General features: G+C 43.7%; 1 protein-coding gene across 1 annotated transcript in view; it reads left to right on the top strand.

Annotated features, from left to right (window-relative positions):
* Nucleotides 1–3,186: 3,186 nt before the first annotated feature.
* The window catches only part of ST6GALNAC3 (ST6 N-acetylgalactosaminide alpha-2,6-sialyltransferase 3), a 316,335-nt gene continuing 301,831 nt past the window's right edge, over nt 3,187–17,690 (top strand). Inside the window, exon 1 of the mRNA XM_054038179.1 lies at nt 3,187–3,372. Coding sequence (XP_053894154.1) covers nt 3,355–3,372 — 18 coding nt within the window. The 5' untranslated portion in view covers nt 3,187–3,354. The remainder of the gene's footprint in view (nt 3,373–17,690) is intronic.

Genomic DNA, 17,690 nt, shown 5'->3' with positions numbered 1-17,690 from the left:
AAGACTCCTCCAGTACTATGATCACCATCCTTAATTGTAAAAAATGCAACTTTTTAGGGGCACCTACTGTCTCTACTTCATAGGTACATTAGAAGAGCCTCTGACGGAATTTGCTCTAAAATGCATATTATTATTGTTTTATGGTGCTTTGTACCACATAGTATCTGTTCTCAGAAAAATCATGCTTTTTTGACAAGTCAATAGTCTATCAGTGGCGCTGTCTTGTTTGTGAGCATTGAACCAAACCAGCTCCAGCCATGGTGTGGGGGAGGCTATTCCCATATCTAATGCACAGTGACTGCAATACAGTAGTGCCATTTTTATATCAAAGGTAAATTTTACAGGTCTCGTGTTCTGCAGTGTCGTCTTCTCTCCAGTGTCAAGAATAATGAATGAAATGATGGAGGAGGTCTCCACACAGCTCTTACCCCTCCTCTTCTTGCCCAGACACACACAAGAGGGTCCAACCCACACCAGGGGTTCTGGGAGATATGACTTTCCTCAGCCGAGCCGAACAAAAAAATTATTCTATTCCAGAAGCCAGTGGACGCTTGAAGAATGGCGAGGGAACTGGGCAATTAAATGTGAAAAGAATGAATGAAACACTTGTGTTGCAAAGGATCAAAGCTTCTTTACAGAGTTACAGCCAAAAGATGCTTGTATTGTGGTCAGAAAAAGAGAAGCGGGGGAGGCGGTCGGTACTGAGGGTACAAAAGAGCTGGGGAGTTTGCAAGAGGGAGAAGCTGCAGGGCCCATATAGAACTGTAGCAGTCTGGCTAAGGGGTTTGAAGGTCAATGCTGATTGGTGTGCTCCTGAGGGGGAGACAGAAAGGCAGCTCCATGGTAAATGAGGGACTGTGAGCTGGAGAAGAGCAGGTCTTATAACAGCAAAGAGCAGAATGCCATCAGGAATTGGTCCAGGACCCTCCCACCATATCAATACTCTAAGCCAGGGATCGGCAACCTTTGGGACGCGGCCCATCAGGGAAATCCAATGGCAGGCCGGGATGGTTTGTTTATCTGCAGCGTCCGCAGGTTCGGCTGATCACAGCTCCCACTGGCCGCGGTTCGCCGCTCTAGGCCAATGGGGGCTGCGGGAAGCGGTGGCCAGGTATCCCTCAGCCGATCCCTGCTCTAAGCTATAAACCAGAGCCCTGTGAACCAAGGTGAAAGCTGAATAATGCAGCAGCCTGTTAGCTCAGTGTTATATGTAAATAGTTCAGGGTTGACTGGCTTTTTCACTCTTTTTTTTTTTTTTTTTTTTTTTAATAAAAAATGATTCCCAAAAGGGCTAGCTGGAAAAACTAACCTGTTTTATTGGGCTCAGAATTTCCATACACGTTCTTCCACTTTCTGTATTCGCAGCTGCTGGAAGTTCTGCTTTCCATACCGAACAAGCACTTTGTTGATTTTAAAAGCAAAAGGGACGTGTCAGAAGACTGTCATTGTCCTCTGACTGACTGACTTTTTACTGTAGCTTTAGCAGGCTGAAATGCAGTGTTGCGGGATTAGTGCCCTGACCACCCTTCTCTTGGACACTCGGTCCTTGAATTTCAACGATTAACTGTTATTGTCAGACCTGCCCAGTAATACATTTACATGGCACTTTCTACACTTGGTTGATGTAGTCTCTGCTCCAGACAGCTTATTCTCTGGGCATATGTAACCCACACGCCTCCTGGGTGTGGTGTTCTGTCCCATCTAGTGGCACCAAGACCATTTAGAGATTACTGAGTCTGCCCTACAGCCTTAATTAAGGACTGTGTGGCTTTTAGCTCATGCAGTAGAGGCTCATGCATTTAGTTCTAGAGATCCCAGGTTTGATTCTGCCTGTCGACGACCGGGGTATGTCAGTGTTACACATGAGCAGGTGTTTTCCAAACCTGTTCTCAGACACAGTCCACACACTGTGTAGAGTCCAAACTTGCTCCCTTGCTGGGGCTTGGGGTTTTATTATCAACACATCAACAAAGTTGAGCTCAAATCTTCTCCCAGGCTTGGCTGCTCCTAAGATTCATCCTTCTATATTGCTCAGTTCACACATTAGATCTTCTCTTCAGCTAGACGTTCCCAACTCTCTTTCATCCAGGTGCAATAATGGGCTACCTGCCTGTGTCTGCACTTACTGTTCCCCAGCAGAATCAACTCCTTGAAGGACTTATTTCAGGTAAACATGGCAGCTTGTTACAGTGTTAGACAAATGCAAGATGAGAGTGGACAAAAGCTCAGGTGATGGAAGACATAGGATTTACTGATTGATGAGGAAGCCATTCAGAGGGATTTCTCAAAGGGGTCGGTTTAACGAGGGATTAGAATGTAAATGAGGCTGCTTGGGTGACAAGAACATGGCGACTGTTCCACCTGTAGAAGAATCCAGATGAAAGGTGCAAAACTGAGAGAGGGAGAAGTAAGGCAAAAATACTGGGAAGAATATAAATAGTGGGAGGAGTATTGGGGGCAGAAACCGCAAAGGTGAAGGTGGGGACAATATTATGTGGAGCCTGAATCTGATGTAGTAGAGGGTGGAAAAATAGCCTGTGTCCAGATGGAGGAAGATGAATTCAGTAATAGCTTTAATTTTATTTCTCTGCAGTCCAGGTAAGCTCAAACAAATGCCAGAGACAGTTCAAAGAGCGGTCATCAGACTTACCCAAGTTAAAACCATTTCCTATTCCTTTCAGTAATATATGAGTCTATAATACAAAGTGATACACACAGCCCAATAGAAGGATTTCTCATGGGATATTTATGGGGGTTACTCCCGGTAAGTGGCTCATTTTTACAGGTAGTTACAGTGTTCCAGAAAAAGGCAAATTCCAGTAATATAAAGAGGGTTGAGAATGCAAACAAACATTACATAACAACGTAAAGATTTGTACAGTCCTAATAACAGAGAGATACTTTGGACTCTTCTGACATGACTGAGAGAAATATTTGCTGTTGATCCGTTTAGAGGGACTAATCCGGATTCCCTGTAAATGAGCAGCTTGCTTTTCAAATGCCTCAGACATCTGCACGCTATAAAATTGCCATTTGGTATATATCATATGATAGAAAGCATCCAAGAGCTTAAAAAAAATACATGCTAGAGTCATGAGTCAAATTCAGTCATGTGACTAAGGGGAGGTGCTGAGCTGGCTTCTAGCCAGTGGTAGAAGCTGATGGGTGGAACGAACAGGGCATGAAAAGACTAATAGGACTAACGGATCTTAGAATTGTGGTACCCTTATTTGGATCTTCAGGAATGTAGGCTATAGCAGTTTTGCAGCGCTACCAGCCTTTTGCCTCACACTGGAACTGTTTCTGACAAAGTAGAATCCTGCTGCTTTGTGGTAGGAAGGATAGAAAAAGAACATGGCCTGCATTTTGAAGGTAAATCTCTATCTGTTGCTTGAATGCATTGTTAAAAGGAGCCCCTTGCTGCTCTGAGGCACGAATTCAATGTGGTCCTATTGCATCTTAATCTTAGCTGTCTCTTTGAGTATTGGTTTTGTTTGGCAAATGAATATGGAGAGATTCTGAAACGCACAGCTGTGTTCTGCTTCCCTGTTCTGCCATTCTTTTCCTTGTTCCCTGCATTGTCAGAACTGCAGGCTATCAGCTAGTGGAAAAGGGACTGTGTGCAAAATAATAGGAAAGCAGGAAGGGGGTGCAGGGCTCTGTCTTGTCTTAGTTGACTTTGAGCTGAAATCCTTCAGGAGCTATAGCGTTAGGGAAGCGGACTTACAATACAAAAGACAAAATCGGGGAAGCTGTTTTCTTTCCACAACGTGCAGCACTTACTGCTTTAAAGAAAAGCTTGCAGGCTTACAAAAGCTGCACCAAGTTGCTCCCTAAGCACACTCCCCTTCTGAATTTACATAAGAGCCATATGCTGCTACATTTTAGAGCCAAATTGCACTAATTAGGGTCACTATTTTAAGGATTTTTCCCTTTATGCCAACAAATACGAACAGAAACTTATCTTGCACTAACATCTTCCTGTCAGACACCTTCTTCCCAGCTGCTTTCTTCACTACGAGAAAAGTATTCACAAACAATATATTTTTGTAGATGGGAGCATCTCTATAGCACGACAGAAGAACTGAATCCGACAGGAGGAGGTGGAAGTGCAAGCTGATAAAAACAATGAATCTTTGTTTCATTACATTATTTTCGCCAGCGGGGAATCACTATCAAAACACTTGTGGTTTTTATTCCATGGTTTAAAGATAAAGAAGGGTCTGATTGACCTGCAGACTGCCACCTTTTTCCATACCTATATTTTAAACACATGCACGGCACGGTTCAACCAAGTAAATAAAGCATGGCATGCAGACCTATCTGCAAATGATCCCTTATTTTCAATTTGATTAGTCCTCTAACAAAGGGCTGATATTCCAAGCTTTGGGACAGCCTGATATAGCAGTTTTCTCCAAAATATCTGCAAAGTTGTTGAACTGCAAATACTGAATTTACAATATTCTTCAAATAATAACCATCCTTGTTTCTCCGAGAACGACATTCGTATGATGATTTTGTTTTTCATCGAACTTTTTTCTTAAAAAAAACAAACACCCCCTTTATTGTCCTTCTTTTTCCTGCCCCAGTGCCTCTGTAAAACAGTATGTGCATGTGTCGTAGTTTGCTTTCATGCACGTGTAGCTTGTTGCAGTTTTTATTAATAAATATGTTGAAAGCTGCCTCAGCTGCTTGAAGTGTCCCAGTAACTAACTCCCAGGAGCAGGCAATGTTGAAACAAGTGATTTGATAAATTAAGATCTGGGACTTGAAATATAAGCTCTCGCAATTGGGCCTGGATTCACGAAGATAAAAATATATATTTTGCTCTTAAATGTCACTGGTAGTCATATCTGCCACCCATCCAGAATAGGATATAGATGTATATTTTAGATCACTAGCTTCACTACTTCTTCTTACTACTAGGAAAGTTCTTCTGCAGAAATTTTCCCTCTGGCCTGAAACGTGAAGAAGCAGGCCCCTTTGCAGGAAGAATCAAAGTTCTTTTACCCTAAGTGGCAGCATTCTTCCCCTTCTGCAGAGCCAATCTGCACACATCTGATCTCTGCAGGGCCTTCCTTGTTATCATATAATCCTGCTTTTCCAAAACCCTAGAGGTCCACTGGGGGTCTGATCCTTTAAATTTAAATCAATGGGTACCACAGAACGGCTAGTGCTCTCTAACAGACAACTGGTCTAATTCTTAATCTTGTTAAAAGAGGCAGGTGTGAGGATAAAAAGTGAAAGAGATATGTGGAGATTAGGATTGCAGTAAAGCAGGCATGACTTTTCCAGCCAGACAAGCTACATGAATAATCTAATTGCCTAGAGAGAGAAATAATTCATTATTCACTTCAATATACAGGTTTTTCATTCAACCTCCAAACCATAAACACTTGCTTTATCATATGGGTAGGACTTTTCAGACCTAGCATAAAAGGAAACCCGTAGACACCATAAAGGGACTTCACAAATTGTTTTAACATGATGATGAAACTCAGAATATGTACCAAACCTGTCCTGCCCCCATTTGTACTCTGCCTTTTTGGTTTTCATGTTATATAGCTGTTTTGGCTCCATTGTAGTCAGTACCCTGAAGTCTGGGTGGAGGATTGCTTGTCTTGTGGGGGTGAATTTTCAAAGAGAGCTGTACACAGGCAGAGCAGTGGACTGGGCGTCAGGATGCCTGTGTTCTAATGTTAGCTATGCTACAGATTGTGACTTTGCGCAACTAACTCACATAACTGTCTGCCTCAGTTTGTAGGAAGACTGGAGTAACATCTGCCTCATAAGGGTGCGGAGATTTGGTTAATGTCTGTAGAGTGCATTGGGATCCTCTGATCCAAATTACTGTATAAGCACAAAGGACAATGGTGACTATTAGAAGTTTCATATACATTAAAAAGATACTGAGTCCTCCCTTCTTACTATCCATACTATAGGAAATACCTGGAATGCTACAAATGTTGAGGTTATCAAAGTATAAATACTTCTGAGTGAGTTATCTGAGGTGTGGGGCTGCCATTTTGTTACGTCTTTGTCTGTCCTATCAGTTAAGATCTGGAGGGTTCCTCTGCTGAGGGTTTCTGAAACTTTATCTTCAGAACAGCAGTGGGGCATTCTATCTCAGTGGACACAGCAACGCTCGCTCCTCCTAGTGATCTGCCGGCGTCCATAATTACTGAGTTGTAGGGCACAGCACAAGGGATGTTTGTTTTTTTGCAGGTCTCTAAATAAAATCCATGGCAGACCCACAGTTCACTCACCTAGTCTGTCTTGGACACAACCAGTTTATCTTGTGTTTAATTGTTACTGTGGCTCCCACATGCCACAGCAATAAACACTGGATAAGTTTAATGGTTGCCATTTAAAAAGTCCCCTTTATCCCTGGTGAGGTCTGAGAGACCACAGCTTCTGCTGTGTCAACTGTTGGTAAATATTGACTTTTTAATGGTCGGCCCTGTAAACAAATAAAGGAAATGAATTCAGACAAGCAATAATTTCTGCTCACTTTGAGAATGGTCATCATATGTGCCTGCTTTGCATGGGAAAGTGCTACAAGAATGACTATACATATGTTTACTGAAGTCTATTTATATTCTGTATTGACATCACCTGCGGAGGATGTCGAGTTGTATATTTTAAAGCAAATGGAGCTGTAATATTTTAAAGCAAGTTAAGAAATAACTTAATGTGAACATTAGCCTTTTACATGCCTAAGAGAAGGCAGATTGGTTGAAGGGGGGGGGGGGGAATCACGGGGTATTTTTTATGGATTATGCCATTCCTCTCCCCAAACTGTCTCTTTTCATGGGAGTGTGTTTTTGTCTTCGTGGTACAATTATTATTTTTAGTGCATAGGGCTGATATGGTAGAATTTGTCATGAAGTTCTATCCCAGGCACGGTGCGCCTAGGTCCTGCTCTGGTCCTGGACAACTATGCAGCAAAGAGCTAAATACAGAATCTAGAAAGCGGTTTCCTCCCCACTTATATATGATGCACATTTACAATACAGTGAATAGAGGTTATTTCATGAATGCCTTTTGATTGCTGGGAGGCGATGCTGCCCCAGTGATCATACGTGAAATTGAGAATGAAGCTTGTCCCACGTAAAATCCTGTATTTATAAAAGGATTTGTATTTTCTGAGGACATCATTCACTTCTACATGATGCAAAGGCAGAATGTAAGAGTACATATCCCCTCACAAGGCAGGCTAAGCAGGTGGCCAGCTGGGATTATTGATATCCGTAGCTTTTGTTTAAAACTTCCTTTAAAAAGTCAAATTTTGCACATTTAGCCCTGGTCTACGCTACGGATTTATGTCAGTGTAACCATGTTTCTCAGAGGTGTGGAAAATCCACATCCCTGAGCGACACAGTTAAACCGACCGAACTCCTGGTATAAACAGAACTGTCAATGGGTGGGCTTCTCCTGTTCACATAGCTATGAGTGGGGTATTTATGCCAGTGGGAGAAGCTCTCCCATTGGTGTAAGTAGCGTCTTCACTAAAGCCCCCTACAGAGGTGCTACTGCAGTGCAATAAGTGTAGACAAACTCTTAAGGATGTGCCTAGCATGTTCAAGTGCTTTTCTGGATCGGGGCCATAGTTAGGCTCTGCAACCAAGTTCTTCTATCACCACTGCCCGCTCAGTCTATTTGGTTAAACCCCCAGGCTGAATCTCTTCTTAACCTAGACTGTCAGCTCTTTGAGCCAGAACTGTCGTCTTACCATGTGTGTTCAGTGCCCAGCACAATAGGGTCTGGACCTGTTTGGGGCCTCTAGACCCTGTTGCAATATAAATAATGCTAGTATCTGCAGGCAAATGTTTGTCCAAGGGAGTAAGTCCTGGTGTCTTTGCCATTTGGATGATAGCATACTGCCCCTCTAACTAGGGGCCTGATTGTCCGTCCCATGAGAGAAACTCTGCAAGGGGAGGCTCACAGATATTTCCTCCCAAACTTCTGTATTGTCTGAGGTGTGATGTTTGTTTCCCCCCCACACCATGCAGAACAGGCCAGAGGTTTGGCCCACGCACTCTCCAGCTCCTGGGGATCTGCAGGAGGTTGAGCTATCCATGTAGAAGACCTGTGAATCCATGTTGATCCTGGTCCCTGGGATCCATGTTTGCAAAGGGAGGGGATGGGTACTTCCCATAATGGAGAGGGTTCTGTGGGAAAGGCCTTACAGCCCATCCTGGCCCACCCACTGCCTGCTTCCTCCTCCATGTTGCGCTTCAACCAGTGGAGAGCACTGTGCAGTGTCCAGAGGGAAGAGAACGTAGCAGGGTTCGTGGCTCCCTTCCATATGAGAAGATCCCTCTGCACAGAGGATTCTCAGCAAGCTCTATGGTCCCTGCAGTTTAATTTAGTGTGTATTTCTCCCCAGCTGTCTGTCCTAAAATCATGTGCAGTTTGGCAGGCAGCTGTACTTGAGTGGTGGATGAAGCCATTCCCATGAGTATATGGTTACATCTTTAGGGATGAGATGTGCTACATAAATGTAAAGGATCAGTCTTCTGAGTTTTCTGTTGTTATAGCTGCCATTTTTCACTCTCGATGAGGTCAGTAAGACTCCTTTTAATTTATATTTTTTTGTAATGGAATGCATATGGGGTGGAAGAAATTATCATGTGAGGAAAATATAGGAAGAATTTGTACTGTTCAGGAGAGTTATCAAAGAAATGTATTGCTGGAAGGGATCTAGAGAGTTCACCCAGAGGCTTTCAACTGATCTGCCTCTTACCTCCTTCTGGACATTAGAAGTGTATTCTTGATGTATAATACAACACCCCCTTCCTTCCCCTCTCCTCCTCCCACTTGTCCTTCCTGAATAAACTACATCCCTTTATACCAATATTTCAGTCATGAGATTTATCCCACCAATTCTCTGTGATGCCAATTCAATAATAATTTAGCTTATGTACAAATCTCTTTCAGTTCTTCCTTCTTATTCTCCATACTCCTTGCATTTGTTTATGAACATTTAGGTTGTTGAGCAGATTCCGCTACTGATTTCACTCTTGTTGTTCCTATGACCCTGTTGTAATTTTCCATGCCCTCATCCTCCTCCAAACATCTAGCCTTCTATTAAGCATAAAAAAGGTGAGTTTATCTGTGGGCTTTTCTGACCTGCCCATTTTGAATCTAGTTTAAAGCCCTTCTCACTAGGTTGGCAAGTTGGTGTGTGAAGATGTTCTTTCCGCTTCTTTGTCAGGCGGATCCCATCTCTTCCCTGCAGACCTCCTTTTCCATGGTCAAGAAAGCCAAAGCCCTCCTGTCGACACCACCTGTGCAGCCATGCATTCATCTCCAGGATGCCCTTACCCTCAACCGAGAGGTTGGACAAGAACACAACTTGCGCCGCTGACCCGTTCACCCTCTCTCCCAGAACACTGTAGCCACTGCCGATCTGTTTAGAGTCATTAGTGCCCATGTGGATGAGCAGCCTGGGGTAGGGGTCAGAGGGACAGATGAGCCTCTGCAACCTTTCTTAAATAAGCTACGCTGGTATAAGCTACTTTTACACCAGTAAACCTGTATCCACCCTAGGAGTTGTAATGATAGGACTGTTTGGATTAAATAATTACAGCCCTGACCAAAATCGTTACACTATCACAAAACTTACATGGAGACCAGGTATAATTATATTTAAAATGTTGATAACTATTTTGCTAGAGATCACTTTAGCAAAAGTATTTGGCAAACATGCTTATTCAGGGTAGTTGTAGAACCCTGAAAATGATCGATTGCAGAGGTGGGCAAACTATGGCCCACAGGCCACATCCGCCCTGTGGGAGCCTCCTGCCCGGCTCCTGGCCTGGGAGGCTAGCCCCTCCCACGCTGTCCCTCCTCCTCCACTGTCCCTCCTCCCCCGCAGCCTCAGCTCGCTCCGCTGCTGGCGCAATGCTCTGGGCAGCAGGGCTCTGAGCTCCTGGGGCAGCGCAGCTGCAGAGCCCGGCCTGACCTGGTCTCTGTGTTGAGCGGTGGCGATGGCGTGGCTGGCTCCAGGTGGGCGGCACGGCTGTTGCGCCGCCAGCCACCGGTGCTCCAGGCAGCGCGGTAAGGGGGCAGGGGAGTTCGGGGGGGTGGGCAGGGGTGGTGGTGTGCATAGGGGTTGGGGCAGTCAGAGGGTGGGGAATAGGGGGGTTGAATGGGGACAGGGGTCCTGGGGGTGCAGTCAGGAATGAGAGGAGGGGTTGGATGGGGCGGCGGGGGGCAGTCAGGACCACGGCTTCTGGGGGCAGTCAGGGGACAGGGAGAAGGGGTGGTTGGATGGGGCAGGGGTCCCGGAGGCGGGGGCTGGGCCACGACCCCCTCCCCTAACTGGCCCTCCATACAATTTCCAAAACCCGATGCCGCTCTCAGGCCAAAAAGTTTGCCCACCCCTGATCTATTGAGTCATTTCATCCATCCCCAAGGCCCCTCTTTGAGGAGAAAGAGAGAGAGAATCCAAGAACAAGCAAAGCTCAGGAGAAAGTTTTGGCTGAGTTGCAGGGCTTTTGTTTTGTTTTGTTACCATTAATAAAAGCAATCCCTATTCAAAGGGGGGTAAGTTTTGCATACTTACTCAATGCATGTGATGTGCTGCTGAGTGTGACATGGGGACAGCCATGAAGAGAATCTTAGGCCCAGTCTACATTACAGATTTATATCCGTATAACTAGGTCGCTCAGGAGTGTGAAAAATTCACATCCCTGAGCGACATAGTTATACCAACCTAAACCCCAGTGTGGACAGTGCTATCTCAGCCGGAGAGCTTCTCCCATTGACATTGCTACCCCGCCTCTTGCAGAGGTGGATTAACTACTTTGATGGCAGCAGCTCTCCCGTCTTTCATAGGAGCTTCTTCACTTATGTGCATTGGTGCAGCTGTGCCGATGCAACGTTTTTAAGTGTAGCCCTGCCCTCACTAACAGTAAAATGAAGCAGGTAGCTCCTTATGAAAGACACATTTTCATTGCATTAACAATGGGTGGCTGAACCCTAGAGCCTTCAACAAAAATCAAGGTGTAGACTAGGAGTCTTGCCTCAAAAAGCAGTTGGAAGTACCCCTCTATCCCGATGTAACGCTGTCCTCAGGAGCCAAAAAATCTTACCGCGTTATAGGTGAAACTGCGTTATATCGAACTTGCTTTGATCCGCTGGAGTGCACAGTCCTCCCTCCCCCGGAGCACTGCTTTACCGCGTTATATTCAAATTCGTGTTATATCAGGTCGCGTTGTTTCGGGGTAGAGGTGTAACTAGAAAAAGTTGTTTAATTCATGGGCATCGCGATCTGTGAAGAAGGGATGCAGAGTGAAATATTTATACTCCCCCTTTCTTCTTTTAATGACACATTCCTTGCAGGTTGGTATAGTATAGGAACAGCGGTCTTGGATCTCTTCCTCTTTAAAATTCTCTTTGATACGTTACACCTATGCTATGGAAAGCCTGGCAGGTTTATAGCAAAGGAATGTCCTGCTGAGTTGGTCTAAGATGAGAATTCATTCCCCAGTGATTGGTGTTGAAGTCTTAATATGAAAAATCAGAAACCAAACTTCATGTTAGTTTCTTGCCATTTCTCAACCTTTTCCTTACCAGTGATTTTATCTCCTTCCATCTCTATGGTAAATTCAGATTTAAGAGCATTTCATTACCAAAATGATGGGATAATATAGCATCGAGAAATGACAGGGTGTGTTTTATTGGCTCATTAATACACGCTTTAGTAGCACTGTGAAGCCACTCAAGGCATGTATTAATGGACCATTAAAACTCACACCTGGGAGTGTTTTAATAATAACGGTTACATTTTTGTGATGTGTGTTTCTATGAAAATGGGTGCCTCTGCTTCCTATGTACTGCACCTTTAAACTCCTACGAACTTTGCCTCTCTGCAGGGCTTGTCTACACTAGGAAGTTTTGCTGTTTCAACTACTCTGGTTTAGTTAGTGTCAAAGCCCTTTTATTGTGGTCTTAGTTATACTAGTATAAAAGTGCTTAGTTATCTAGTTCATGCTGGTTCAGGAAATGAAATAAGCTATACTAGGAAAAAGACACCTTTATGCCAGAATAACTGCATTCAAGCTAGAGCTTACCAGTATAACTATATTATTTAAAAATCATATGCCTACCCACTAAGGCTATACTAGTATAACTTCTCTAGTCAAGATCAGTGGTTCTCAAAATCCACACCCCTGAATGATGTAGTGACATAGCTATGGCCTCCTAGGGAGCTGGATTAACCATACCAACGGGAGAGCTCTCTCTCATCAGCGTAGAGCATCATTAAAGCATTACAGCAGCACAGCTGAATTGGTGCAGCTGTGCGGATGCTGCCCTTAGAGGTTGCACAGGGTCACTTCAGGCAGTGGAGAACCCGGATTTTTAACACGACAGAGCCAGGTCTTATCTACTTAGCCACACTACCTTTCTGACTGTGCTAAATCTGTCTGTTATCCTGCCTGTAAGTACTCTAACCACTAGACTGTACTCTGTGCCAAGAGCCAGAAATAGAATCCACGTAACCAACATGCCACTGCTGTCTCACAAATAGTTACCCACTGGCAAAGTATGTCATGTCTCCCTCTAGGAGCTGGTCCATATATGGGATAATAGCTCATTCTGCTGCCAGTTGCTCCTTAGCTGAAGTGATAGAGGTCAGTGCTGTAGAGCTAAAGCTCCTCTTTTCCAGCTTTGCTGATCATCCATGTGGACAATAAGTACGGTTCCTCATGACTGAATGTGTTGTGCTTCGGAATCTGGTCCTGGCTGTTGTCACCTGGACTATGAGAAGTGAGACTGGATGGATCTAGGCATGCTTGCTAAGTGCATGGGACTGCCCATCTCTCGTGGTGTTTCAAGAAGTCCTCTACCTCTCTTGCATTCCTTTGGAGAGAATGTACCCCTGGCCCTCTGAAGTTTCATGTTGGACCTTTGCCCTGTGAAGGCCCCCACTTCTTAGCCATCCCACCCTCCACTTGAGTTAGTTGCATGCTATCCAGCTAGCCTGTCCAGGGCACATCTCCACATGCTCTTGCTCCAAAAAGGTCCGTTCCTCACCCTCCTGTCCTGCCCTGACAACATGTATATAAAATATCTGTACAGCTCATTTGCATGCTTTACTGTAGGCAAGGGAACATCTGAAAAATTTATGAAGCAACAATGCTACTGTTATCCAGGGTTCTTTCAACCCAAAGCTCTTGGTAACTTTTACTCTGTGTGAGGTGGTGTCAGGAAATAAATCAGGGGAGATACGGCTGTCCGACCGATAGATGGCTGGCACAAACAGGACAACACAAGAGTGCTTTCACTTAAAGCTAAACTTTACTTAGTCTCAAGCACTTACACAGGTCCGCAACAGGTTAGTAAAACACCCCCAACCCTCGAGAATTACCGAAGCTGAGTGTGGCTTTTGAGTGGCACAGCGGCAGCCCGTCTGCCGGTGGGGAACACAAGATGCATCCAGAGGGAGAGTCCCCTGCCTCAAACTTCCCCCCTTATTTATACATTAGTAATACAATGACATGTCACTTAAAGAAAATTTGTTAAGCAAGCAGTTTCAAAGGTCAAGCAAGAGGTTTCCTTCTGGTCATCGATTAACGAGGTGTGGTTTTTTCAGAGTTTGCACACCTTGAGGCCCCTAAAATGCATGTATCAGCAATTTCAACACAATTTTTATCAGGAAGTACGCGGGGTCAAGCTGCCCTTTCTGTGGCACCCAAAATCCCCTCCCCTCCTGCCTTGGTTAAGCTAAGGCTGCTGCATGGCCACTTTACGGCCTGCTGACATGGCTGCTTTAGTGGTTTCAGGCACTTTACTGGTTTGTCAAAATCTCCCCTTACACTACGTTACAATGATATCTAAAGAACCAGATTCTAATTGAACATTTTAAATTTAGTGTACAGTGCTATTGATGTCTGCTGGATTTTTGGTCTTGGATGTTGGTCCATATAGTTCTTCAAACTTTCTCTGTTCTGGGAACATCAGTGTATTTCTGTATATCTAAACTCTTTCTGGATCTTTGCCATCAAGAAACAGGCAGCTAACTGTTTCTTGCCTTGGTAATAGATCGCATACCCTCTCTTGTGAAACTTGAGCTTTGTGGTTGGATCTATTTTCAATACAAAAGAAATATCGATTACTAGCATTTACAATTCACTCAGATCTTGAAATGGTCATCTTAAATTCACACTACTTTAATTTATTAGATGATCTGGCCAAACGAGGCTTGAAGGAATTTTTGCTGCTAGGTTCCTAACAGAAAGGAAAAATGGGATTATATAGTACAGAGAGACTGATATTGATGCCTCTCAAATGCAGTAAGAATTTTAAAACTGCTCTTACCTGTCATATCTTACTGACATCGGAAGATATTTAGTGCCTGGCTACTTTATTGAAAAATATTGAAGTAAATCTCTAGATCATTTCAAAGTTTGGCCATGAGCATGAGAGTGGGAGCTGGTGAGCTGATATGCCATTCCCTGCAGAAGGCTCTTACCTGAGACACTCTACGGGAAAGTGAGCTGCTTTTTTGTTTTTTAAGGCTTTGCTTGTGTAGCTTATTGTTTTGCTGCTTGGTGTATCTTGTGTCTGTGGTGAATGTGATGCTCATGAAAAAGAGAACTCTGAAAATTTAGCCTTGAGTGTCTGCTAGAACCAATTTTCTATATGGTGATGCTTGTGAATTAACAGCAGATTTAATGTGCTTTTCCCCATGAAATCTGGTGGTGGGCCTTATTACCATGAGCCATTCACTACTTCCAATGGGAGTGACTGGCTTCAGAGTAACCATTTTGAATGCAAATTGCGAGCGCTCGAAGAGTCACATACTCATAGTGTTTCACTTTTTACCGCTTATCTTCAATTTTGAAAGTATGTTTAGTACCTAGATATTAACTGACACTGAGGAAAAATCCTATGGTGAAGAGTGACTCCCTCAAGCCTGTATGCCCAGCAGGTCACGGCTGTGAGGAAACAGAGTGCAGCTGCTATGCTGTCTTTGAAATCTGCAGGAAAATGTTTTCAGTAAAAGTGAAAAGAAAAGGAGCCTGACAGAGGGGCCTCCCTTCTGGCTTCTCTGTCTCTCTTTGTCAAGGTTTACTCTCAAAAGCAAAGTCATGCCCTGTGTGAATAAATTCTATAGTATACAACTTCTGATGCATCCAAATGGAAGTTACCATGACTAGCCATCTCCTGCTAATGGCACCATTAACACTTACGGCCATTGTAGCTTCATCTATAAATTGCCTTGTGAAGCATTGCATGAAAGATGCTCTAAAGCAGTTTATTTTCATAAATGGATTAAACTTTCCCATAAATATCTCGGTAATGAGGAAAATAGAAAACTCATCAGCAATTTAGGTGTAACCAGGGGAGGTCTTAAAAATAAAATAAATCTGAACATGGAGTTATCCAATTGCTGTAAAAATTATATATTGTGAGGAAACAGTTTGTTTTCTGATGCCAGAAGAAAATGAGTTTTGCAGTTTGTAAAACTGAACAGCAATTTCTAAGGGTCTTTGTGGTTCCAACAGCCTTATAAATATGTATGCAGTGTTATAGCTGTGTGGGTTCCAGGATACTGCAGAGACAAGTTGGGTGAGGTAATATCTTTTATTGGACCAACTTCTGTTGATGAGAGAGACCAGATTTTTGAGCTACATGGAGCACTTCTTCAGGGCTTGTTTACTCACCAGAATTAAGTCGACGTACGTAAAGTCAACGTACAGCACCTCAGTAATTAAAGCAGTGGTTCACGTAAATGCTATGCTCCTTCTGTTAGTGGCGGTGAGTGTTCTCACCAGGAGCGCTTCCACTGATGGATGTGGGGCATTGTGGGACACTGACAGCTGGAGACCTGCCGCCATGGGGCTGTCAGAGCTGGGGAAAGGGGGACCCAGCTGTGAGCCCGGCACCCTACTGACAGCTCGGATGATCAGCGCCAGGAGAGGGCAGGGGCTATAGCTGTTAGTTCCACTCAGGGCTGACAGCCACCAGCCAATGTAAGTAATGCAGTGTCTACATGGACACTGCGTTGCCAGAGCTACACCGACATAAGCCCTATGCCTCTCATGGAGGTGGAGTTGTCATGTCTGTGTAGCAGGCCATTTACTTCAGCAGAAGCAGCACTGTAGTGTAGACTCTGCCATAATTAGGTCAATGTAAGCTACCTTAGGGCGACCTAACTCTGTAGTGTAGACCACACCTCAGGTCTGGGAAAGATACTTAGCTTTAACTTAATTAACTTAGCACATGTTCTAAATTAAGTAGTTAGTAATATTCACATATTGAATGGTCCCTTAGAACATGTGCTAACTACTTATGCTAAACTATCTATGGATCTTTTATTTAGCTGGGACACTAAGTACCTTTCCCTGACCTGAAGAAGAGTTCTGTGTAGCTCAAAAACTTGTCTCGCTCACCAACAGAAGTTGGTCCAATAAAAGAGGTTTCCTCACCTACCTTGTCTCCACGATGGTTATTAGCATTTTAACATGAGTGGGAGTTATGCTTTGTGCTTCAAGTGGAGACTGCAGTCCTCCTGAACCAAAAGGAATGGGAAGAACTGTTCTGCCCAGGTAGCTCTGTCTGCTCTTTCCTCATCTTCCCTTTTCCAAATTCTAGGCAGTAGGAGTAGCTCAAGGATTGCAGGCTTCATTGATTCTCCATACTAAGGCATGGGTGCCTAATCTGACTATTAACTGGAAACAAACTAAACATAAAGCAGCACTGTATGTTTCTATAAGTAACGGGATAGAGTAATATAACAACTGGCAACAGGCTCATTGTCCAGATGCTGTCATTTAGCACACTATTCTTGAATATAAAATAGAAATGATCCTGGTGTTCAGTGGTTTTGTTTTCACACAGGAATTTAAAACATTATTTATAAACTAGGACCCAAAGGGCCAAGTTCTGCTCATCTTACTCATGGAAACAGTCCCATTAACATTAAAAGGATGGCTCGTGTGTTTGTAGGGAGTGAGAGATGCCCCCAAATTATTATAAAACATATTCAGTATTAGCATGTATAAAGCGACAAAGAGTCCTGTGGCACCTTATAGACCAGGCGTCGGCAACCTTTCAGAAGTAGTGTGCCGATTCTTCATTTATTCACTCTAATTTAAGGTTTCACGTGCCAGTAATACAGTTTAACATTTTTAGAAGGTCTCCTTCTATACGTCTATAATATATAACTAAACTATTGTTGTATGTAAAGTAAATAAGGTTTTTAAAATATTTAAGAAGCTTCATTTAAAATTAAATTAAAATGCAGAGCCTCCTGGACCGATGGCCAGGACCCGGGCAGTGTGAGTGCCACTGAAAATCAGCTCGCGTGCCGCCTTTGGCAGGCGTGCCATAGGTTGCCTACCCCTGTTATAGACTAACACGTATTGGAACATAAGCTTTCGTGGGTGAATACTCACTTTGTCAGATGCCATAGCATGTATGTATATCTTATTTGTTTAGTAGTAGCTCTGTCTTTTATACCTTTACTATGTATCTTTGCCAGGCAACCCACAAGGGAAGGCTGTGAAATATAATAGGAGCTGCTCTTTGTCTAAAGCCACAGGAGGAAGTAATTAAGCTTAATGGAAGCTTTGTCTTTGAAGTATAATAGCAGATTCATAGTGCTGCAGCAAAACAGGTTTAAGTAACACATGTTTTGAGATGCTGGTTTACAAATACATAATTAACACCATGTT

Source organism: Malaclemys terrapin, chromosome 8 (assembly GCF_027887155.1).
Source record: "Malaclemys terrapin pileata isolate rMalTer1 chromosome 8, rMalTer1.hap1, whole genome shotgun sequence".
In the NCBI taxonomy this organism is placed as follows: Eukaryota; Metazoa; Chordata; order Testudines; family Emydidae; genus Malaclemys; species Malaclemys terrapin.
The sequence above is the reverse complement of the archived record's forward strand: the minus strand, read 5'-3'. Positions and strand labels throughout refer to the sequence as shown.